General features: G+C 64.9%; 1 protein-coding gene across 3 annotated transcripts; it reads right to left on the bottom strand.

The window, feature by feature from the left end:
• Positions 1-3,334: 3,334 nt before the first annotated feature.
• Positions 3,335-22,443, bottom strand: TRIM54 (tripartite motif containing 54). 3 transcript variants are annotated; one of them, XM_037893616.2, is made up of 10 exons: positions 22,216-22,443; positions 17,519-17,691; positions 16,398-16,569; positions 15,805-15,900; positions 12,775-13,008; positions 12,389-12,411; positions 10,703-10,827; positions 10,006-10,113; positions 4,034-4,072; positions 3,335-3,519 (listed from the first exon to the last, which is right to left on the bottom strand). In XM_037893616.2, exons 1-10 carry the CDS (start codon positions 22,381-22,383, stop codon positions 3,509-3,511), a joined length of 1,149 nt encoding a protein of 382 aa, XP_037749544.1. In that variant the 5' UTR covers positions 22,384-22,443; the 3' UTR covers positions 3,335-3,508. The 3 variants fall into 3 exon arrangements, with proteins under 3 accessions (XP_037749544.1, XP_037749545.1, XP_037749546.1); XM_037893617.2 differs by having other exon boundaries at positions 4,034-4,069; XM_037893618.2 differs by lacking the exon at positions 4,034-4,072.
• Between the last annotated feature and the right edge of the window lie 642 nt (positions 22,444-23,085).

Raw genomic sequence — 23,085 nt, 5'->3', positions numbered from 1 at the left:
AAAAACTACTGCTCCGTGGCGCTGACACTGCGGACCCGGGGTGGGGGGCAGCTGCGTCTTGTGCCTGCCCTGACGCTCCCCTGGCGTCCTGCAGCCCCCGTGTCCTTGCATCAGATGTGGCATCTCGCACAGGGCTGGGCGTCTGCAGGCTGGATGGGCCACCAGTCCCCACACCCGAGGGCCGTGGCTGGTGTCTGGGGCCCACAGCTCAGCCGGGCCGAGCTCCCAGCCGGGCCCCGGGCCCCAAGAAGCCGAGGCCGCTCTGGGGCAGACTCCTGCGCTTTCCGGGCACTAGCAGTGAGCTGGGGAAGGGGATCTCAGCTTCCTTTCACCACAGGAGAGGGGAGGCCAGGCCTTGCCCCCCAATGGGGGCTATTCGGAGTGGGGGGCAGAGCCCCCCCATGCCATAAGTCCTGCGCGGATCCGCCTTGGCAGTGGGGCGGGCACAGAGCCCCGCCCGAGGGCCTGCAGCGGCGTCCTGCGGGCGCTGAGCCGGGGCTGGCTCCTGCGTCACTCCCGGGCCGGGGTCAGGTTTGTGGAGCCGGCGGGGGCGGGGGGACGCGTCTCCCCGCTCACCGCACTAATTGCACATGGCCCCGCGCTGCCGGCCGCCCGCTCGGTCCAGCCCTGTTTGCTCACTGCCGCCAGAGGAAATTGCTTGTGAGACACCCAGCACCTGCCCGCTCCATGCAGGCCCCTGGCAATGGGGGGTGCTGGGGCCGCCGTGCTGCTCCCCCTCCCCGGCCGGGCCCACAGCGCCTTCCCAAGGGGGAGCCACCACCCCCACGGCCGGATACAACTGGGGGCCCAGCAGGCTCAGGAGGGCAAAGCCAGAGCCCTGCACCCCAGCGTGGCAGCGTGGGCAAGGTGAGCAGGACAGGAACGCAGGATGCCTGGCTTCCATTCCCTGACACCCCCCAATTGTTAATGCCTCACAGCAGCGACCCCAGGGTGGCGCTAGGGGGCGCTGTGGGGCAGGGAGAGGGCTGGGGGGCTCAGCAGGGGGCGCTCTCCCCTGGCAGGCAGGGCTGCCCCCAGGCTGGGGCTAGGGGCCATGATGCAGGGAGCGGGGCAGGGGGTGCGCTGGGGTGCTCTCCTGTTGCAGTCGATGTGGACTATCCAGTGTTGCCCTGGTTGGCGGAGGTGTCAGATCCGGGGGGGGGGGGGTGACAGGCCTGGCCATTGGGCTTGGGGGGGCTTAGATGGCTGGGGCCCCACCCCCTGTTTGTGACCAGGGCTCTGTGGGACGGGGGCCTGATGGCCCTCAGGGCTAGTGCAACTGGTGACGCAATGGGGAGATCCCCCTCCCCCGGTGTTTTCTAAAGCCCAGCCCCCCATGCCGACCCCAGCACCACCCAGCCAGTGACACAGGAGGGTTTTTCACAGGCTTTTAACAAAATTACAACAAAATTCCATTATTCTGGGAATATAGAAAACCTGAGGGAAGGGGGCCAGGAACGCAGAGTCTTGGCGAGGGGAGAAGGGGCCAGGAACGCAGGGTCTCGGGCCGGGGGAGAGGGGGCCAGGAACGCAGGGTCTCGGGCCGCGGGAGAGGGGGCCAGGAACGCAGGGTCTCGGGCCGCAGGAGAGGGGGCCAGGAACGCAGGGTCTCGGCGAGGGGAGAAGGGGCCAGGAACGCAGGGTCTCGGGCCGGGGGAGAGGGGGCCAGGAACGCAGGGTCTCGGGCCGCGGGAGAGGGGGCCAGGAACGCAGGGTCTCGGGCCGCGGGAGAGGGGGCCAGGAACGCAGGGTCTCGGGCCGCGGGAGAGGGGGCCAGGAACGCAGGGTCTTGGGCCATGGGAGAGGGGGCCAGGAACGCAGGGTCTCGGGCCGGGGGAGAGGGGGCCAGGAACGCAGGGTCTCGGCGAGGGGAGAAGGGGCCAGGAACGCAGGGTATCGGCGAGGGGAGAAGGGGCCAGGAAAGCAGGGTCTCGGGCCGCGGGAGAGGGGGCCAGGAACGCAGGGTCTCGGGCCGCGGGAGAGGGGGCCAGGAACGCAGGGTCTCGGGCCGCGGGAGAGGGGGCCAGGAACGCAGGGTCTCGGGCCGCGGGAGAGGGGGCTAGGAACGCAGGGTCTCGGGCCGCGGGAGAGGGGGCCAGGAACGCAGGGTCTCGGCGAGGGGAGAAGGGGCCAGGAACGCAGGGTCTCGGCGAGGGGAGAAGGGGCCAGGAACGCAGGGTCTCGGGCCGGGGGAGAGGGGGCCAGGAACGCAGGGTCTCGGGCCGCGGGAGAGGGGGCCAGGAACGCAGGGTCTCGGGCCGCAGGAGAGGGGGCCAGGAACGCAGGGTCTCGGCGAGGGGAGAAGGGGCCAGGAACGCAGGGTCTCGGGCCGGGGGAGAGGGGGCCAGGAACGCAGGGTCTCGGGCCGCGGGAGAGGGGGCCAGGAACGCAGGGTCTCGGGCCGCGGGAGAGGGGGCCAGGAACGCAGGGTCTCGGGCTGCGGGAGAGGGGGCCAGGAACGCAGGGTCTCGGGCCGTGGGAGAGGGGGCCAGGAACGCAGGGTCTCGGGCCGCGGGAGAGGGGGCCAGGAACGCAGGGTCTCGGGCTGCGGGAGAGGGGGCCAGGAACGCAGGGTCTCGGGCCGGGGGAGAAGGGGCCAGGAACGCAGGGTCTCGGCGAGGGGAGAAGGGGCCAGGAAAGCAGGGTCTCGGGCCGCGGGAGAGGGGGCCAGGAACGCAGGGTCTCGGGCCGCGGGAGAGGGGGCCAGGAACGCAGGGTCTCGGGCCGCGGGAGAGGGGGCCAGGAACGCAGGGTCTCGGGCCGCGGGAGAGGGGGCCAGGAACGCAGGGTCTCGGCGAGGGGAGAAGGGGCCAGGAACGCAGGGTCTCGGGCCATGGGAGAGGGGGCGAGGAACGCAGGGTCTCGGGCCGCGGGAGAGGGGGCCAGGAACGCAGGGTCTCGGGCCGCGGGAGAGGGGGCCAGGAACGCAGGGTCTCGGGCCGGGGGAGAGGGGGCCAGGAACGCAGGGTCTCGGCGAGGGGAGAAGGGGCCAGGAACGCAGGTCTCGGCGAGGGGAGAAGGGGCCAGGAAAGCAGGGTCTCGGGCCGCGGGAGAGGGGGCCAGGAACGCAGGGTCTCGGGCCGGGGGAGAGGGGGCCAGGAACGCAGGGTCTCGGGCCGCGGGAGAGGGGGCCAGGAACGCAGGGTCTCGGGCCGCGGGAGAGGGGGCCAGGAACGCAGGGTCTCGGCGAGGGGAGAAGGGGCCAGGAACGCAGGGTCTCGGCGAGGGGAGAAGGGGCCAGGAACGCAGGGTCTCGGGCCGGGGGAGAGGGGGCCAGGAACGCAGGGTCTCAGCGAGGGGAGAAGGGGCCAGGAACGCAGGGTCTCGGGCCGCAGGAGAGGGGCCCAGGAACGCAGGGTCTCGGGCCGCGGGAGAGGGGGCCAGGAACGCAGGGTCTCGGGCCGCGGGAGAGGGGGCCAGGAATGCAGAGTCTCGGCTGGGGGAATCAGTTGCTGATGACACCATGTCCTGGAGGTCTCACTCGTGGGCTCTCCTGCATTGCTGGTGCTCAATGCTGACCTGGCGTGGGGAGAGGGGGAATCAGCACCTGCCCCCTGCGCTGGAGCCCCCTGGGCTGGCATTGGCTGAGATCCCAGAGGGTCAGGCCTGGTGCTGGGCTGAGCACATGGCAGGGGCTCTGGGGGGCAAGGGCTGGAGGTTCCCATCCCAGCCAGGCCAGGGCAGGGTCTGGGCAGGGTCCGGGGCAGGCCTGTCCTGACAGTCGGGGCTACAGGGCTCTCCCCTGGCTGGTTCCTAAGCATCCGAGCAGCCGGGCCTCTGGCCCCCCGGGAGACACACCCCCAGCTGCACCCATCTCCCTGCTGGGGAGTTTGCAGTTCCACCCACTCACCCTGTAGCCCCCCTTTCCCCATGGCCTTTGCCATCTTATCAGCTCCTGCCCCCAACTACACTCTCCCCTGTGGGTTGGGACCTCCAGCTGGACGTCAGCTGCCCCCAGTGTAGGGCCCCCCACCCCCAGGCTGGCCCGGCTGCGCCTCAGCCCAGTGGGGGCCTGGCCTGGAATGGCACTTACCATGCGGGGAGCTCGATGGCTTCTGCCTGGGCCCCACTGCTAGGAAGGGAGAGCGAGAGGGCGGGTGAGCTGGAGATGGAGGCTGCCTGCATCTGCCCCTCCCTGAATATTCCCCCTCTGCCCCCGCTGCCCAGCACCCAGACCCAGTCAGTGGCGGGCCAAGAGTGGGGCCCGGCAGCGGGGGAGAGAAGGCGTGTGGGGCCCTGGGCTCAGGCCTGCATGGCCTCCAGCCAGACCCCCAGTGTAGGCCGCGACTGCCCCTCCCACCTCCCTGTGGCCCAAGTCGCAGCCTCTGACCCGTGCGGGCCCCAGGGCTGTCAGGCTGGGACTAGGGGGCATTTCTTGTAATATTTTATGAGCCCTATGTGTGCCTCAGTTTCCTCTCTGTGCTGCATTGTTACTGAGTGGGTGGATGTGACGAACTGGGACTGTTCTTAATGGTTCCTCTGAACAGTGTGGGGGTGCCTCAGTTTCCCCTATGCAGTTCTTAAGTATCTAGGTGGTGGGGTAAGGGTGTATGATCATTGCAGAGCCCGAGAGGGCAGGTGTGTGCAGGGGTCTGGACACAGGGAATGGCCGACACCCTGTTTCCTGGCAACTGATGGCCTGGGCCCTTCCCCCCTGCGTGGTGAGAGCTAAAGGGTTGGAGAACAAAGGAATCCGGTGACCTCCTGGCACAGGAAAGGGACAAGGCCCAGAGGAGAAGGGAGAGGGAGAGTTTCAGTTTGGGGCTGGCTGCGGACATGAAGTACAGACATGGTTGTCTGGCTCACTGCCCCCCAAAATGGACCCAGCTGAGGGGTCCTGTTCTCTGCACCTACAAGCTCTGTGTTAGACCATGTTCCTGTTGTCTAATAAACCTTCTGTTTTACTGGCTGGTTGAGAGTCACGTCTGACTGCGAAGTTGGGGGGCAGGACCCTCTGGCTTCCCCAGGACCCCGCCTGGGCGGACTCGCTGTGGGAAGCGCACGGAGGGGCAGAGGAGGCTGAATGCTCCGAGGTCAGACCCAGGAAGGTGGAAGCTGTGTGAGCTGTGTGTCCTGGGGACAGGCTGCTCCTAGAGAGGCAACTTCCCCAGAGTCCTGACTGGCTTCATGGGGAGCAGTTCCCGAGCATCGCCCAGGGACTCCGTGACAGTGGAAAAGGGCTGTGTGCTCTCGGGGCAGAGGGAGAGCGGCCCAGGCCCCCTACCAGAGGCAACAGTGGCAGCTCCAATTGCTAACGCCGCAGAGGGAGGGACGTCCCACCTCTCCACAGGGCAGCTGAACACCACTCCCCAGCAGAGAGCAACAGGCGGGCGGGGGGATAAGCGTTGGCTGCTGGAAGCACTGGCGGGGGCTCGGACCAAGGAGTGAGCCGGAGCCAGACAGAGCTTGAACCCCGGGGGTCGCTGCGGCTGGGCTGGGCGCTGGCTGCCCAGAACGGACTCTGCTGGAACTTTCAATTCTCTGTGTGCCAGGCCACGGATACACCCGCCCGTCTGCCCGCGCTGGCTGGCTGTCCCTACAGACGCTGGCGGGGGGGGGGGTGCTGCTCCCCCAGATGGGACACGTCTCCCCCAGGTCTGAACTTGCTACCTGGAGCTCCCGGGGTGGGGCAGGGGGCTGCAGGCCCAGGGACCCAGTCTCAGGAGGTGATGAGGCCGCATGGCTCACCCTGGGGGAAGAGCGAGACCCCAGGGGGTCTGGGTCACCGAAGGGCTCCTCCCTGAGACTGTTCCCAGGCTGGGGCTGGCCCTGGGGGTCCATGACAGTGTGACATTGTGAGTGTAATATAATATCTCATGGAAAGGTGACAGGGCCAGAAAGAGTTAACGAACTCCCAGACTGACCTGACCCAGGGCCGGACTGTAAAGACTGGTTAGGAGGATCTGTAAATGAACAGAGCTGTGAAATGCAGCCGGCATTGTGAGAGAGAGAAGGGGAGCTGTGTGCTCAGGTCTTGTGATGTCAGCAAACAAGTCTTGTCTATTACCATGGCTTTGATTCAAAGATCAAAAGAGGAATATTAACATTTAGGAAGACACTGGAGTGACATAATATTATTGTCTGTAAGGCTCTTTGAAGGTTGTGGTAACCGGTATCTGAACTGTTAATGGATAAATTACCCTGGGCTAATTGCCAGGATGTTTGGGAGAAGGAAAGTGAAGCGGATTGTTTTCTCAGGTCAAGAGGCTGCTGGAAATGTATAAATACCCTGGGACACGATCCTTCTTCATCTCAGATCTGCTTTGGGTTTCAGGAGGGGGAAACCTTAAGCCATAAGGATTGAGATCCCCAGTCACTGACGGGAGTCACCCTGAACATGGACATTGGACTGTAACCCGTGGACTATTTCTAAAAGGACTTTTGGCAACTACAAGCGCAACTCTGCTCTGTATCTGAATCTCAAGAACTGAACTCAAGTCTGTCTGTTTACTGATCTTTTAACCAGCACGTTCTCTCTCTTCTTTTTTTTAATAAATTTTAGTTTGGTTAATAAGAATTGACTGTAAGCGTGTATTTGGGGTAAGATCTAAGTTATCATTTGACCTGGGTCTGGGGCTTGGTCCTTTGGGTTCAGGAGAACCTTTTCTTTTCTATGATGAAATAAGATTTTCAGAATTTAGCATCCTATGTTTGACGTGTGTGTCTGGATGGAGGCCGGAGGCTGGGCACTTTAAGGGCACTGCGTTGTTTGGACGTCTGAGTACCCAGGGAGGTGCTATAGAAGCTGGTTTGGGCTGGCTGGGTTAATCGAAGGAGTGGAATATCCACCAGCGTTTGGGGTTTGTCCGCCCCGGTCTGTTTGCAGTTCACCCTGACGGAGTGACCTCAGCTGGCTCCCACGGGCAGCCCCGTCACAGACAGGCAGGCCCCTGCCAAGATCGGCCCACCGGCCCCCGCACTAAGAGCCCGGGGGTGAGATCAGGAACTGGAGAGGGGTCAGGGAAGAGCCGTGGGAATGATTGAAGGGTTTGAAACCTGCCTCAGTGACACGCCAGGAGCTCAAATGAGACAAAGGGAGGGTCTAAGGGGTGATGTGATCCCAGCCTAGAGCAGTGGCTGCTTCTCCACCTTTGTGGGCTCAGGGCCCATCTGTGAATGTCGCGACCCAGTAACTAGTCTGGGGGTGGGGGCCCTGGGGTGGTTTTGAACAGGTCCTGCCCCTTCAGCGGGGTTGGGACCTGCCCAGCTCCTGTGCTGTGCGGGGGTTGGGCTTGGCTCTCTGCCCTGGGCCTTGCACCTCGGGGTGGCAGTGCCGCTCAGGTTTGGCCCCGCCCAAACTGGCGGGAGTGGAGCTGTGCCCTGGATCACGGGGGTGGCAGCGCCAGCCACTGGAACCCGGCCTACCCTGACTGCCGTCGTCATGACATCTGGGCCAAACCTGAGTGGGGCAGGGACCCAAGGTGCCGGAACGGGAAGTGAACGAGCCTGGCCTGTCCACTTTTCGTCCCCGCCCCCGCGAGGCCTGCCCCCAAGCTGGAAGCTGGAGCCCGGGCCGGGGAAAAGCAGCCCGTGGAGCCCAGGCAGCTGTGGAGAGCCACGGACCTGCTGCCTGCCCGGGGCAGGGAGGGGGGCCCGAGAGCAGCCCCTGGCCCATGTCCCCGCCCCATGGTCCGGCTGCGGCTCTTGGGCCCCAGAGGACCCACCCCCCGGCCAGGCTGGAAGCTGGAGCCAGGTCAGGGTAAGAGCCACGCAAGCAGCTGTGGGGAGCCGCAGACCCTCCACCTGCCCTGGGCATCACAAAATGGGGAAGAGATGGCCAGCCCTCTGTGGAGATAGAGGTGGTTAGGGACTATTTAGAAAAGCTGGACATGCACAAGTCCATGGGGCCGGACGAGTTGCATCCGAGAGTGCTGAAGGAATTGGCGAATGTGATTGCAGAGCCATTGGCCATTATCTTTGAAAACTCGTGGCGAACGGGGGAAGTCCCGGATGACTGGAAAAAGGCTAATGTAGTGCCAATCTTTAAAAAAGGGAAGAAGGAGGATCCTGGGAACTACAGGCCAGTCAGCCTCACCTCAGTCCCTGGAAAAATCATGGAGCAGGTCCTCAAAGAATCAATCCTGAAGCACTTACATGAGAAGAAAGTGATCAGGAACAGTCAGCATGGATTCACCAAGGGAAGGTCATGCCTGACTAATCTAATCGCCTTTTATGATGAGTTTACTGGTTCTGTGGATGAAGGGAAAGCAGTGGATGTATTGTTTCTTGACTTTAGCAAAGCTTTTGACACGGTCTCCCACAGTATTCTTGTCAGCAAGTTAAGGAAGTATGGGCTGGATGAATGCACTATAAGGTGGGTAGAAAGCTGGCTAGATTGTCGGGCTCAACGGGTAGTGATCAATGGCTCCATGTCTAGTTGGCAGCCGGTGTCAAGTGGAGTGCCCCAGGGGTCGGTCCTGGGGCCGGTTTTGTTCAATGTCTTCATAAATGATCTGGAGGATGGTGTGGATTGCACTCTCAGCAAATTTGCGGATGATACTAAACTGGGAGGAGTGGTAGATACGCTGGAGGGGAGGGATAGGATACAGAAGGACCTAGACAAATTGGAGGATTGGGCCAAAAGAAATCTGATGAGGTTCAATAAGGATAAGTGCAGGGTCCTGCACTTAGGACGGAAGAATCCAATGCACCGCTACAGACTAGGGACCGAATGGCTAGGCAGCAGTTCTGCGGAAAAGGACCTAGGGGTGACAGTGGACGAGAAGCTGGATATGAGTCAGCAGTGTGCCCTTGTTGCCAAGAAGGCCAATGGCATTTTGGGATGTATAAGTAGGGGCATAGCGAGCAGATCGAGGGACGTGATCGTTCCCCTCTATTCGACACTGGTGAGGCCTCATCTGGAGTACTGTGTCCAGTTTTGGGCCCCACACTACAAGAAGGATGTGGATAAATTGGAGAGAGTCCAGCGAAGGGCAACAAAAATGATTAGGGGTCTAGAGCACATGACTTATGAGGAGAGGCTGAGGGAGCTGGGATTGTTTAGTCTGCAGAAGAGAAGAATGAGGGGGGATTTGATAGCTGCTTTCAACTACCTGAAAGGGGGTTCCAAAGAGGATGGCTCTAGACTGTTCTCAATGGTAGCAGATGACAGAACGAGGAGTAATGGTCTCAAGTTGCAGTGGGGGAGGTTTAGGTTGGATATTAGGAAAAACTTTTTCACTAGGAGGGTGGTGAAGCACTGGAATGCATTACCTAGGGAGGTGGTAGAATCTCCTTCCTTGGAAGTTTTTAAGGTCAGGCTTGACAAAGCCCTGGCGGGGATGATTTGGTTGGGGATTGGTCCTGCTCTGGGCAGGGGGTTGGACTAGATGACCTCCTGAGGTCCCTTCCAACCCTGATATTCTATGATTCTATGATTCTATGATACAGGCTAGAGGCTGCTCTTGGCTCCCCCACCCTGGGCAGATGAAGGGGCCCAGCCTCCCTGGCCCAGCTCCAGCTTCTGGCTTGGCTGGGGGGGGCCTCGGGGGAAGAGGAGGGGCAGGGGCGGGGCCACTGAGGGGGCCTCGTGGCCCCCCTACCTTTAGGAAGACTCCGTAGCCCCTGGCAGGGACCAAGAGGTTGCAGTGCCTGGAGCAGGGATGGGAGCACAGCCAGCCCCGTGGGACAGGAGCTGCCACGCGACCCTTCGGCACAGCCTGGGGCCGACTGTGGGTCCCGACTCCAGGAGGAGAAGCCCTGCTCTGCCAGTACCTCCATGGGAACAAACGTTGACCAGGTGCTCTGCGGGCAGGTGGAGAAGGGCGAAGCGGGACAGATTCCCACTGGCGATGGGGGTCGGTGTTTAACGGGGAGGTAATTAGCCATTGGACAATCAGCGCAGCCGGCTCTGCTCTGGGGCAAGTCTCCGGCCCCGGTTGGACGGGGGGCAGATCACATGGTCATGGGCCTTGCTAGCCGGGGCTCTGGGGGTCTCTGAACAGCAGGAGGAGGCTGTTACCTGCGTGTGGCCCGGGGGGACTGTCCCTCACCCTAGTCACTCACCTTCGGCCCCCTCTAGCGCCTCTGGCCCCTCTGGCCTGTCCTCGTCGGCTCCAGCATCTCCTCCATCCCCGCCTGCAAACCCGTCCGAGTCGTCCTCACCCAGCGAGTCTGGGAGAGCGAGGGAATCCCAGAGTCAGCAACCGCACCGGGGGGGCCAAGCCTGCCCCACCCTCCCCACTGAGGGTCCCTGGCCAGACCTCCCCAGAGAGCCCAGCGGGGCAGAGGCCTGGAGCAGCCGGAAGGGAGGCTCTGGCCATGCCACCTGCACCCAGCTCAGCCAGTCCTGGGGTCCCTGCCAGGCATCCTGCCCCCAGCACACAGCCAGCTGCGCGTGGAGAGGGGCAGAAGCCAGGACCCACTGCTGGGAAGGGACCGTGCTGGCAGCCGCCCCAGGAGGCTGAGATCAGTGCTCTGCCACCCCCTCCTGTACCCCAGCCCCCCACCTGCAAGCCAGCCACACCCCCTTGGAGAGCCCGTACACCCTGGGCCCCACACCCCTCCCCGGGGGGCCCCTGCTACAGCTAACGCCAGCCCTGCCCCCGCCTCGTTGCATGTCAGACAGACACACAGACGGACATGTGGGCTGAGGAGCAGCTCTGCCCACCCCGCACAGCACCCAGGACAGGGGCTCGCACCATGGCCCCAGGGCGACCTGCTGGTGCCAGGCCCCGCTCGCCCTGCGGTGCCTCTGGGTCACCTGTCTGGAATTCGATGGTTCTCAGCATCTCGGCCAGGTAGTCCACATTGACAAAGAAGTGGTCCATCTTCTCGTAGCCGGGCTCCGGGCGGCTGCTCATCGACACCTTCGACATGTCTGTGATCCTGCCAGGCAGAGCCAGGGGCATCTCAGCCTCACAATCCGGCCTGACTCATTCAGAGCCATTGCAGAGCACCGGGCCTGCGACTCCACGGCACCCCCGCACAGCCCGACCAACCACCCCACTCTGGGACTGGGGGCACTGGCCGAGCTGTGGGTGGGGAGCCCAGGGCTGGGGCAGCAGGGGGCTGCGGGGAGGGATTGGGGCACTGGCAGAGCTGGGGGAGGGGAGCCCAGGGCTGGGGTAGCCAGGGGCTGTGGGGCGGGATTGGGGGTACTGGCAGAGCTGGGGGAGGGGAGCCCAGGGCTGGGGCAGCAGGGGGCTGTGGGGGGGGGATTGGGGGCACCGGCAGAGCTGTGTGTCGGGAGCTCAGGGCTGGGGCAGCAGGGGGCTGGGGGGGGGGATTGGGGGCACTGGCAGAGCTGGGGGAGGGGAGCCCAGGGCTGGGGCAGCAGGGGGCTGGGGGTGGGGATTGGGGGCACTGGCAGAGCTGTGTGTGGGGAGCCCAGGGCAGGGCTGGCAGGGGGCTGTGGGGCAGGATTTTTGTGCTCACACCATCCCACGGATACAGGCATCGCCTCATGGGATCCCAGCCAAGGTCCGTCCAGCCCAGTGTCCCATCCCCAACGGCAGCGCAGGCTGCTGGGGGCAGGTGTGAGAGCCCCATGGCAACTGCTGTGGGACAACCTGCCTGTGAGGATGTGGGGATATTTTGTAATATTTTTATGAAGCCTACGTGTGCCTCAGTTTCCCCTCTAGGCTGCATTGTTACCCAGTGTGGGGGAGGCTGGGCACCTCCAGGCAGGCTCAGGCACAGATGGGAATGGCACCCAGGTGTCTGGGACTCCGTGGGTCACTGGGAAAGGACTGGCTGAAGCCAACCCCATATCAATGGAGAAGCCATGGCAACAATGGCAAATCTAATTGCTGGGAATGGACTCCTGGCCCCACCTCTTGGCAGGAGCCAAGAAGCATCCCCCCAGCTCGGGAACGAAGGCCTGGGGCAGTGGGGGGGATAAGAGCCGGGGGCTGGAAGGAGTCGGGCTCTCACCTGGAGTCTGACCAAGGAGGTCGGATGGAGAGACAGACAGAGCGCGAACCATGGGGGTCACTGCAGCTGGGCTGGGCTGTAACCATAAGTTCTCTGGGCTGCCCGAGGGGCTGCCTGGGCCATGCGCCAGGTGACCAATAAATCCACCTGGTTTCCCAGCGCTGGGCGAGTGGCCCTGCAGATGCTGGGCGAGGGCACTGATCCCTGAGGAGAGGACACGTCTCCCCAGGGTCTGTCCCAGACTCGCTGCCCAGGGCTCCCGGGGTGGGGCAGGGGGCTGCAGGCCCAGGGGCCCAGTCTCAGGAGGCGGCGAGACCACGTGGCTCACCCTGGGGGAAGAGCGAGACCCCGGGGGGTCTGGGTCACTGCAGACCCCTCCCAGAGACTGTTCCCAGGCTGGGGGCTTAGCACCGGCCCCGTGGATCCATGACTCTGCCCCAAGGACCCCTGACCCCTACGGAGATGGGCTCCAACCAGAGGTTTCTCTCTCCTGTTGTCTCCCCCCCAGACTTACTTTTTAAGCAGCTCCTTGGATTGCTGCAGGGAGGGAGAGGCAGAGAGCTTGGTTAGCATCAGCACCTGCTCCTGGAGCCCAGCCCCCACCAGCCCCTGAGCCCAGGGCCCTGTTCGACCAGCCTGCAGGCTGGCGCTGGCCTTGGCCCCAGCTCTGGCTGGGGGCAAGCTCAAGACCACGTTTCCTTTCCAAGCAGCCTGCAGCATGGGCCGCCCTCGGGCTTTACCACTCAGCCAAGCAGGCCCGCCTGGCTGGGGGCCTAGCAGGCCCCTGCCCCCGAGCCCTTTGCCCAGGCCCTTATTCCGGGAGGACGGTGCCCACGGCGTGGCCAGGTACCAGTGTGGAGAAGCCCCTCCCCTGCCCAGGCGCCCCCTGCCCGCACAGACCTGCAGGTACGCAGCCATCTGGGGCTCCTCCATGGCCTGGATGGCCGACTCCACCAGCTTGGAGGCGATCTCCAGGTGCTCCCCGTACTGGCGGATGAGGGAGCGCACGTGGCTCACCCGCTCCTCCTGCTCCCGGCTGATGCGCTGCACCAGCTCCTTCTTACGCTCCTCCAGGGAGCTGCACAGGGAGTCGAAGCGCTGGCAGAGATGCTGCTTCTGCCGCCGACTGTTCTCCTGCGGGGGGAGCCGCCCCCACGTCACTGCAGGGGCTTGGGGCCACCCCTCCTCCAGCCCCACAGCCCCCGCCCGGTCCCCTGACCTCCAGGAGGAGCAAAGGGGCCAGGGGCCAGGGCGGGGCGCTGGGAGCCAGGGCTCCGGGGTTCTCTCCCCAGCTCTGGGAGAGGAAGGGGTCTAGCGCTGGGCCGGGAGCCAGGACTTGCGGGCTGGATTAGCCATCAGGTCACAGACGCGCTGTGGCCGTTCCCTTCTGTTCTCCAGAGTCAGGAGATCACACCCCTGAGCCGCTCTGGCCTGAGATCCCTCCCAGCGATTCCTGCATCAAGCCCCACCATGCTGGTGGGGCCCCTGCGGGTCCAGGACAGATGCCTGGCCTGTGACAAAGTGGGAATGTTCTTAATGTTTTCTCCAAATACTGTGTGTGCCTCAGTTTCCCCTGTGTGTTACTCGAGTATCTAGGTGGAGGGATAAAGGTGTGTGATCATTGCAGAGGCCCGTCAATGGCAGGTCTGGCTGAACAGAACAGGGAATCATCAAGTGATTGTCGCCCTGTCGCCCATTCCCAGCTCCTGGCAAACAGAGGCTAGGGACACCACCCCTGCCCATCCTGGCTGCCTGGGCCCAGAAACAGCTGACACTGTATCCTGGCAATTGATGGCCGGGCCCCCTCCTCTGCAGCAGGCAGGCGGAGGAGTTGGTGTAGCCCAGGTGACCTGCTTGCTGGGGAAAGAGCCAAATGACGGAGGAGGAGCAATGGGGGTGAGGAGACCAGGCAGCTGGAACTAATCAGCCTCATGCTTTGAGCCTCAGAGGGGAGAGTCCAGGGCGCTAAGCCCTGGATCCTGCTAAGATGGACTTTGCTGCTGTAAGCAGGGTCTGGATGATTTCTCCCGACAGCCAGCAGAGCATGGGAGAGACTTCAGGGGCAAACCGCATTTACAAGAACACACCTACTCTGCGTCGGTATCCAGCAGGCAGAGCTGTGCTGCTCAAACTGATCAGCTTTGTCCGGCGCTGGGTACAAATCACGTTACTACTGAATGCAGGGGGAGCGACATGCTGTTGTCTTTACTGTATGAATAAAGAGGAGCAGAGCTGTGCTTAACCTGTCCCGATTGAGGGGTCACCCTCAGCTGAAAGCACCTCGTTAAGCCAGGGGCTCGAATGCCAGGAAGATAAGAGGGGTGGGGACAGGCGTTGTGGCCTTTTTCTGAGGGGCCCTGGTCAGGGTTAATCTGTTCCTCCCTATTGCTTAAAGCTAGAGTGAAATGGGCTTTGTTAGGAGCCTTTCGTTAAGTTAAATGCTCAAAAGAGCTGAAATGGCTTGTGGTGGGGCAGTGTCTCTTTGTGATGAAGCGGGACTGTTCTTAATGTTTCCTCTGAATAGTGGGGGGGTGCCTCAGTTTCCCCTATGCAGTTCTTAAGTATCTAGGGGGTGGGATAAGGGTGTACGGTCGTTGCAGAGCCCTAGAGGGCAGGTGTGTGCAGGGGTCTGGACACAGAGAATGGCCGACACCCTGTTTCCTGACCACTGATGGCCTGGGCCTTCCCCCCTGCAAGGTGAGAGCTAAAGGGGTTGGAGAACAAAGGAATCAGGTGCCCTCCTGGCCCGGGAAAGGGGAAAGCCCAGAGGAGGAGGGGCTGGAGGGAGTTTTCAGTTTGGGGCTGGCTGGGGACGTGGAGTGAAGGGCAGACGGGGTTGTCTGGCTCACTGCCCCCCAAAATGGACCCAGCTGAGGGGTCCTGTTCTCTGCACCTACAAGCTCTGTGTTAGACCGTGTTCCTGTCGTCTAATAAACCTTCCGTTTTACTGGCTGGCTGAGAGTCACGTCTGGCTGCGGAGTTGGGGTGCAGGACCCTCTGGCTTCCCCCAGAGAGTCTGCCCAGGCTACTGCTGGGCGCCATTCCACCTCCGTTCCTTAGCCTGTCCTGAGAGCAAATGGTCCCTTTCCCACCACTGGGTAACACTGCTACACAAAGGGGAAACTGAGGCACACACCAGCGTCATAAAAATATTACAGAAAATTCCCTCTTTGTCCCACCCTCCCTATTAGACATCTGCACCTTGTTCCTAGGCTGAATTCCTGTAGTGCCTGCTCCCAGCCGGCGGCTCGTGTTAGACTGTCTGGCAGATGGAAGAGAAGTCTGCTTTCACAGACCTCTTCCCACACAGGTGTGAGCAGACCCTGAGCAAGTCACCTTTCAGGCATCTCTTTGGCGAGAGAATCAGACCCACCTCCTTCAGGCTCTCCGCAGCCGGCGGATTTTCTAGCCCTCTGTCCTGTTCCCTGAACCCTTTCCAGTCCATTAACCTCCCGTTGGCAGAGCAGGCCCCAGATCCCAGCTCACTGTCCCTGTCTGGAGAGTGAACACCATCTGCTAGTCCACCTTGTACCCTCTTAGCTACAGCGTCACACAGGGCTATGCTGGGCCAGCTGGTTTCTCCCAGGAGCGCTTCCCTGCCTTCCCGGCTCGGCCCCCAGCCCCATGGCACCTAGGCTGTGACCGTAGGTGGGAGGGCCTGGCATTTGGCTAGGTTACATGGTATGGGGCCCCACTCTGCAAGCCATGCGGGCCTTGCTGCCCCAGGGCTATTTACCTCTCCACTGTCCCTGGCAGATTTGACCAGCAGGGATTTTTATCTTGGCTGCCAGGTTCCTGATGAAGACCCTGAAGAGCCGTGGGCAGCTCCTGGTGAGAGCCCACTCCCAATCCCTGCAGGAGGAGAGTACCCCCTGCCCACGGCCTCTGGCTGCTCTAACCCCATGCGGGGGCCGCCCAGGGACCCCATACCTCGATGGCCTTGCAGATCTCCTCCATCTGGGTCACGATGGCCTGGATGCGGTCGTTCCCAGCCACCAGCATGGCGACCCCGTCGCTCAGCTCGCTCTGCCACAGGGGGGTGGGGAGGTCAGTGCTGGGCGGCAGCCGCCCCAACGCTGCCGGAGGGGGCCTGGCCAGCAGCCCCCACAGCAATGAATGCACGGGGAGCTCAGCAAGCGCAGACTGGGTCCTGCAGGCTCCCTGCCAGCCCCGCCACTCTCCAGCCCTCTGCCAGGAGCCCCACAGAGCCTGCACCTGGGGCAGCTCTGGCCTCTCAGTGCCCCCTGGGGAGGAGAGACCTGCCCCTGGCCCAGAAGGGGGGGCAGCCGCTGAATTGCAAAGACCTGGGGGTGAGGCTGCCCCACTCCTGTTGCTCCAGACAGGCTGGGCCAGGCCGGCCCCTGGGCGGGATCAGGACAGCCCAAGGGCCCCCACGGCCACATGGGCACCAACTGCAGCAGAGGAGAACGCGGCACAGGGCCCCCGCCACGCCCCCTCCCCGAGCCACGCTCCCCCTGCCCCGGTCCCTGGCCCCCCAGGCCGTGGCACGCAGCCCCAGGTACCTTCTGATGCTTGTAGACGCTGGGCAGCGGGGCCACCTCGCAGTCCTTGTGGGCCCCGAACACCTTGCACAGGGAGCAGGTGGGCGCCTCGCAGGTCAGGCAGTAGATGTTGATCTTCTCGTCCTCGTGCTCCTCACACATCAGCTGCTGCTCTGCCTTGGCGTGCAGGGGCCTGGGGGACGGGCAGAGCATGGGCCCCGCTCCCCGCGCCCCCCTGCCGGCCCCCAAGGCCCCCGCCCTCCTCCGTGTGCCCCACAGCCGCCCCGCACGGCCCGGAATCGCCCGCTGCCCTCAGGAAAACCCCACTCAGCCCCCCCACCGGCCCTCAGGGCCCCCCCCTCCTCCGTGTGCCCCACAACCGCCCTGCACAGCCCGGAATCGCCCGCCGCCCTCAGGAAAACCCCACTCAGTCCCCCCACCGGCCCTCAGGGCCCCCCCCTCCTCCGTGTGCCCCACAGCCGCCCCACACGGCCCGGAATCGCCCGCCGCCCTCAGGAAAACCCCACTCAGCCCCCCCACCGGCCCTCAGGGCCCCCCCCTCCTCCGTGTGCCCCAAAGCCGCCCCGCACGGCCCGGAATCGCCCGCCGCCCTCAGGAAAACCCCACTCAGCCCCCCCACCGGCCCTCAGGGCCCCCCCCCTCCGTGTGCCCCACAGCCGCCCCGCACGGCCCGGAATCGCCCGCCGCCCTCAGGAAAACCCCACTCAGCCCCCCCGCCGGCCCTCAGGGCCCCCACCCTCCTCCGTGTGCCCCACAACCGCCCCGCACAGCCCGGAATCGCCCCCCACCCTCAGGAAAACCCCGCTCAGCCCCCCCCCCCGGCCCTCAGGGCCCCCCCGATCCTCCGTGTGCCCCACAGCCGCCCCACACGGCCCGGAAACACCCCCCACCCTCAGGAAAACCCCGCTCAGCCCCCCCGCCGGCCCTCAGGGCCCCCACCCTCCTCCGTGTGCCCCACAACTGCCCCGCACAGCCCGGAATCACCCCCCGCCCTCAGGAAAACCCCGCTCAGCCCCCTCCCTGACCCCTCAAGACCCCCCTGCACAGATCTCCCAGTCCCCCAAGGCCTTGGCCCCCCCGGCCCCAGCAGACCCAGGCCCTCGCTGGGCCTCTGCCCGCACCTGGTGGACTCCTGCTTGTAGATGTCGATGATGTTCTCCACGAGCAGGTTGCGCTGCAGCCCGTAGACGCCGTGCCGGTCTAGGACGACCTCGTGCCGGCAGGAGGGGCACCGGAACCGCCCCCCCGACGACACCGAGCTCGAGCCCCGCGACTGCCACAGCGGGTTGGAAGCCTGGCAGGGAATGGGCACGAGTCGGGGGGGGCCAGCAGGCCATGGGGGAGACCCCAATACGCCCGCCCAGACCTGGGCACTCAGCCTGGGGTTGCCCCTGCGGGCTCCAGCCCGGGCGCCTGGCACAGAGTCAGCAGCACCCCGGGGAAGGGCAGGGCAGAGTCACAGACTCAGGCCAGCCAGGGCTGGGCCGCGACGGAGGGCAGCCAAGGGGCCAGCGCTGCCCGGCTCAGAGGAGCGAGCCCCTCCAATAGCCCAGCCAGCCCCACCCAGAGCCCTGCCAGGGCCCCACCAGCCCCCCCCACAGCCCCATACCAGCCCCCCCCAGAGCCCTGCCAGGGCCCCACCAGCCCCACCCACAGCAGCCCCGCCCACAACCCTGTCAGCCCCACCCAGAGCCCCACCAGGGCCCCACCAGCCCCGCCCACAGCCCCACAGCAGCCCCGCCCACAACCCTGCCAGCCCCACCCAGAGCCCCACCAGGGCCCCACCAGCCCCACCCACAGCAGCCCCGCCCACAACCCTGCCAGGGCCACCCAGAGCCCCACCAGGGCCCCACCAGCCCCACCCACAGCCCCGCCCACAACCCCATACCAGCCCCGCTCACAGCCCCACCAGAGCCACACCAGCCCCACCTACAGCCCCACCCACAGCCCCACACCAGCCCCACCCACAACCCTGCCAGCCCCACCCAGAGCCCCACCAGGGCCCCACCAGCCCCACCCACAGCAGCCCCGCCCACAACCCTGCCAGCCCCACCCAGAGCCCCACCAGGGCCCCACCAGCCCCACCCACAGCAGCCCCGCCCACAACCCTGCCAGGGCCACCCAGAGCCCCACCAGGGCCCCACCAGCCCCGCCCACAGCCCTTCAAGCCCCACACCAGCCCCACCTACAGCCCTACCCACAGCCCCACACCAGCCCCGCCCACAGCCCTTCCAGACCCGCACCAGAGCCACACCAGCCCCACCCACAGCCCCACCAAAGCCACACCAGCCCCACCCAGAGCCCTGCCAGGGCCCCACTAGCCCCACCCATAGCCCTACCCACAGCCCCACACCAGCCCCGCCCACAACCCTGCCAGCCCCACCCAGAGCCCTGCCAAGGAAACACCAGTCCCACCCACAGCCCTGCCAGGGCCATTGCCAGCAGATCGAGGGACGTGATCGTGCCCCTCTATTCGACACTGGTGAGGCCTCATCTGGAGTCCTGTGTCCAGTTTTGGGCCCCACGCTACAAGAAGGATGTGAAAAATTGGAGAGAGTCCAGCGGAGGGCAACAAAAATGATTAGGGGGCTGGAACACATGACTTACGAGGAGAGGCTGAGGGAACTGGGATTGTTTAGTCTGCAGAAGAGAAGAATGAGGGGGGATTTGATAGCTGCTTTCAGCTACCTGAGAGGTGGTTCCAGAGAGGATGGATCTAAACGTTCTCAGTGGTAGCAGAGGACAGAACAAGGAGTAATGGTCTCAAGTTGCAGTGGGGGAGGTCTAGGTTGGATATTAGGAAAAACTTTTTCACTAGGAGGGTGGTGAAACACTGGAATGCGTTACCTAGGGAGGTGGTGGAATCTCCTTCCCTAGAAGTTTTTAAGATCAGGCTTGACAAAGCCCTGGCTGGGATGATTTAATTGGGGATTGGGCCTGCTTCGAGCAGGGGGTTGGACTAGATGACCTTCTGGGGTCCCTTCCAGCCCTGATATTCTATGATTCTATGATTCTACGTCTCCGGAGGGGGCTGCAGAGCCGGGGTCCCCAGGGTGCCCTGGGAGCCCCAGGCCGGGCGCTCGGCAGGAGCCCAGGGCGGAGCCCAGCTGCTATTGGAGATGGAGATGGGATGTGCAGGCTTGGGAGGAGGCCACAGGCAGTGCCAGGAGCTGCGGAAAACCACAGAGCCCCCCGACCAGCCGTGGGGTGGGGAGTTGCGTGGAGGGGAGACAAGGCTGGGGCCACTGCAGGGCCGGACGTGTGACACCGACTCTGGCCAGGCTCTGCAGGTGGATGAGAGTGTTGGGGGGTGGGGGGCAGTAATCACAGTGGGGAGCAAAATCCCAGGGACAAGTTTCTTAGCACAGCCTGGCTCGCCATGTGTGATGAAGTGGGACTGTTCTTAATGTTTCCTCTGAATAGTGTGGGGGTCCCTCAGTTTCCCCTATGAAGTTCTTAAGTATCTAGGTGGTGCGATAAGGGTCTATGATCATTGCAGAGCCCGAGAGGGCAGGTGTGTGCAGGGGTCTGGACACAGAGAATGGCCGACACCCTGTTTCCTGGCAACTGATGGCCTGAGCTCTTCCCCCCTGCAAGGTGAGAGCTAAAGGGTTGGAGAACAAAGGAATCAGGTGCCCTCCTGGCCCGGGAAAGGGACAAAGCTGAGAGGAGGAGGGGCTGGAGGGAGTTTCAGTTTGGGGCTGGCTGGGACATGGAGTGAAGGGCAGACGTGGTTGTCTAGCTCCCTGCCCCCCAAAATGGACCCAGCTGAGGGGTCCTGTTCTCTGCGCCTACAAGCTCTGTTTTAGACAATGTTCCTGTCGTCTAATAAACTTCTGTTTTACTGGCTGGCTGAGAGTCACGTCTGACTGTGGGGTTGGAGGGCAGGACCCTCTGGCTTCCCCAGGACCCGGCCTGGGGGGACTCGCTGTGGGAAGCGCACGGAGGGGCAGAGGAGGCTGAATGCTCCGAGGTCAGACCCAGGAAGGTGGAGCCGGGTGAGCTGTGTGTCCTGCAGACAGGCTGCTCCCAGAGAGGAGACTGCCCCAGAGTCCTGCCTGGCTTCATGGGGAGCAGTTCCAGAGCATCTCCCAGGGACTCCGTGACACCATGCAGCCCCCCTTCCTGTCCCCCAGTGCTGCTCCCAGCCCCACATGAAGCCCCATCATCCTATCCCCCAGTGCCGCTCCCAGTCCCCTACGCAGCCCCCCCATCCCATCCCATCCCCCAGTGTCGCTCCCAGCCCTGCACACAGCCCCCCCATCCCATCCTCCACTGCCACTCCCAGTCCCCCAAGCAGCCCCCATCCCATCCCCCAGTGCCGCTCCCAGTCCCCCACGCAGCCCCCATCCCATCCCCCAGTGCCGCTCCCAGCCCCCCCATGTAGTCCCCATCGCCTCCCAGCCCCCAGTGCCACTCCCAGTCCCCCACGCAGCCCCCATCCCATCCCCCACTGCCACTCCCAGTCCCCCAAGCAGCCCCCATCCCATCCTCCATTGCCGCTCCCAGTCCCCCACGCAGCCCCCCATCCCATCCCCCAGTGCCGCTCCCAGCCCCCCCATGTAGTCTCCATCGCCTCCCAGCCCCCAGTGCCACTCCCAGTCCCCCACGCAGCCCCCATCCCATCCCCCACTGCCACTCCCAGTCCCCCAAGCAGCCCCCATCCCATCCTCCATTGCCGCTCCCAGCCCCGCACGCAGCCCCCATCCCATCCCCCAGTGCCGCTCCCAGCCCCCCCATGTAGTCCCCATCGCCTCCCAGCCCCCAGTGCCGCTCCCAGCCCCCCACGCAGCCCCCATCCCATCCCCCACTGCCACTCCCAGTCCCCCAAGCAGCCCCCATCCCATCCTCCAGTGCCGCTCCCAGCCCCCGCATGTAGTCCCCATCGCCTCCCAGCCCCCAGTGCGGCTCCCAGCCCCGCACGCAGCCCCCATCCCATCCCCCAGTGCCACTCCCAGTCCCCCACACAGCCCCCATCCCATCCCCCAGTGCCGCTCCCAGCCCCGCACGCAGCCCCCCATCCCATCCCCCAGTGCCGCTCCCAGCCCCCCCATGTAGTCCCCATCGCCTCCCAGCCCCCAGTGCCACTCCCAGTCCCCCACGCAGCCCCCATCCCATCCCCCAGTGTGGCTCCCAGCCCCGCACGCAGCCCCCATCCCATCCCCCAGTGCCACTCCCAGTCCCCCCATGTAGTCCCCATCCCATCCTCCAGTGCCGCTCCCAGCCCCGCATGCAGCCCCCATCCCATCCTCCAGTGCCGCTCCCAGCCCCCCACGCAGCCCCCCATCCCATCCCCCAGTGCCGCTCCCAGCCCCCCCATGTAGTCCCCATCCCATCCCCCAGTGCCGCTCCCAGCCCCGCATGCAGCCCCCATCCCATCCCCCAGTGCCGCTCCCAGCCCCCCACGCAGCCCCCCATCCCATCCCCCAGTGCCGCTCCCAGCCCCCCATGCAGCCCCCCATCCCATCCCCCAGTGCCGCTCCCACCCCACATGCAGCCCCCCCATCCCATCCCCCAGTGCCGCTCCCAGTCCCCCACACAGCCCCCCCATCCCATCCCCAGTGCCGCTCCCAGTCCCCCACGCAGCCCCCCATCCCATCCCCCAGTGCCGCTCCCAGCCCCCCACGCAGCCCCCATCCCATCCCCCAGTGCCACTCCCAGCCCCCCACGCAGCCCCCCATCCCATCCCCCAGTGCCGCTCCCAGCCCCCCAAGCAGCCCCCATCCCATCCCCCGGTGCCGCTCCCAGCCCCGCACGCAGCCCCCATCGCCTCCCAGCCCCCACAGCCTCTCTCTCCCCGCACCGGCTGCGCCCGCACCTGGAAGATGTCGTTGGCGCACTTGCGGCAGAGGTTGTGCTGGCAGGGCAGGATGACCACGGGCTTGGTGAACATCTCCAGGCAGATGGGGCAGATCAGCTGCTTCTCCAGGCTGTCCATGCTGTGCGAGTCCCCCAGCATGGGCTTGAAGCCCACCGCAAAGTTCATCCCCGCGGCCCAGCACTGCCCCCGCAGCCCTGCCCTGTGCCCCGCGCCTGCTCCCACCGCCCGGCCCCGGCCTGCCCGTGGGCTGGCTGCCTGGCCCCGGCCTGCCCTCGCCCGCCGGTGCCCCTGGCCCCCTGCGTCCCCCTGCCCCAGAGCCGCTGCCCTGCCCGTCTGCACTCGCTGCCCGCCCCGGCCGCGGCCCCAGCCCAGCCGTGAGCACGGGCGCTAATTTTAGCAGCCCTCTGGGCCGGGCCACGTGGGCCCCGTGGAATCCCAGAGCCAATTTTATCTGCAGCTGTCAGCGGCGTCGGGTGACACTGAGTCACGCAGCTGCCTCGGCGGGCCCTGGCTCCAGCGCGGAGCCCGGGGGCAGCCGGAGGGCCAGGCGCGCTCCGAGACCCAGCCGCTGGCTCCCGGGCCTGGCTGGACGCGGGAGACGCTCGGGCAGTGGCTGGAGGCCCCGGCTCCCACCGGGCCCGGCTGGTGACGCTGGGTCCTGGCAGGCCCCTGTGCTCCTCCCCATCGCAGCCAGTGGCCCTGCGGTGCTGTCCCGGGGAGGCCCGCAGGAGGCCCGGGGGGGGGAAGGGGCAGAGACCGGAAGGGGAGAGGCCCCCGCAGCCCCGGACCCTGCCCAGATTTGCTCGCAGGCCAGGCCGCGAGGCCCCGCGGGGAGAGCCGGCAGAGGGTGGCCAGGCCAAGCCGAGC

The sequence above is a fragment of the Chelonia mydas genome, chromosome 3 (genome assembly GCF_015237465.2).
Source record: "Chelonia mydas isolate rCheMyd1 chromosome 3, rCheMyd1.pri.v2, whole genome shotgun sequence".
Taxonomy (NCBI): domain Eukaryota; kingdom Metazoa; phylum Chordata; order Testudines; family Cheloniidae; genus Chelonia; species Chelonia mydas.
Note: the sequence above shows the minus strand (reverse complement) of the source record. Positions and strands in the feature narration are given on the sequence as shown.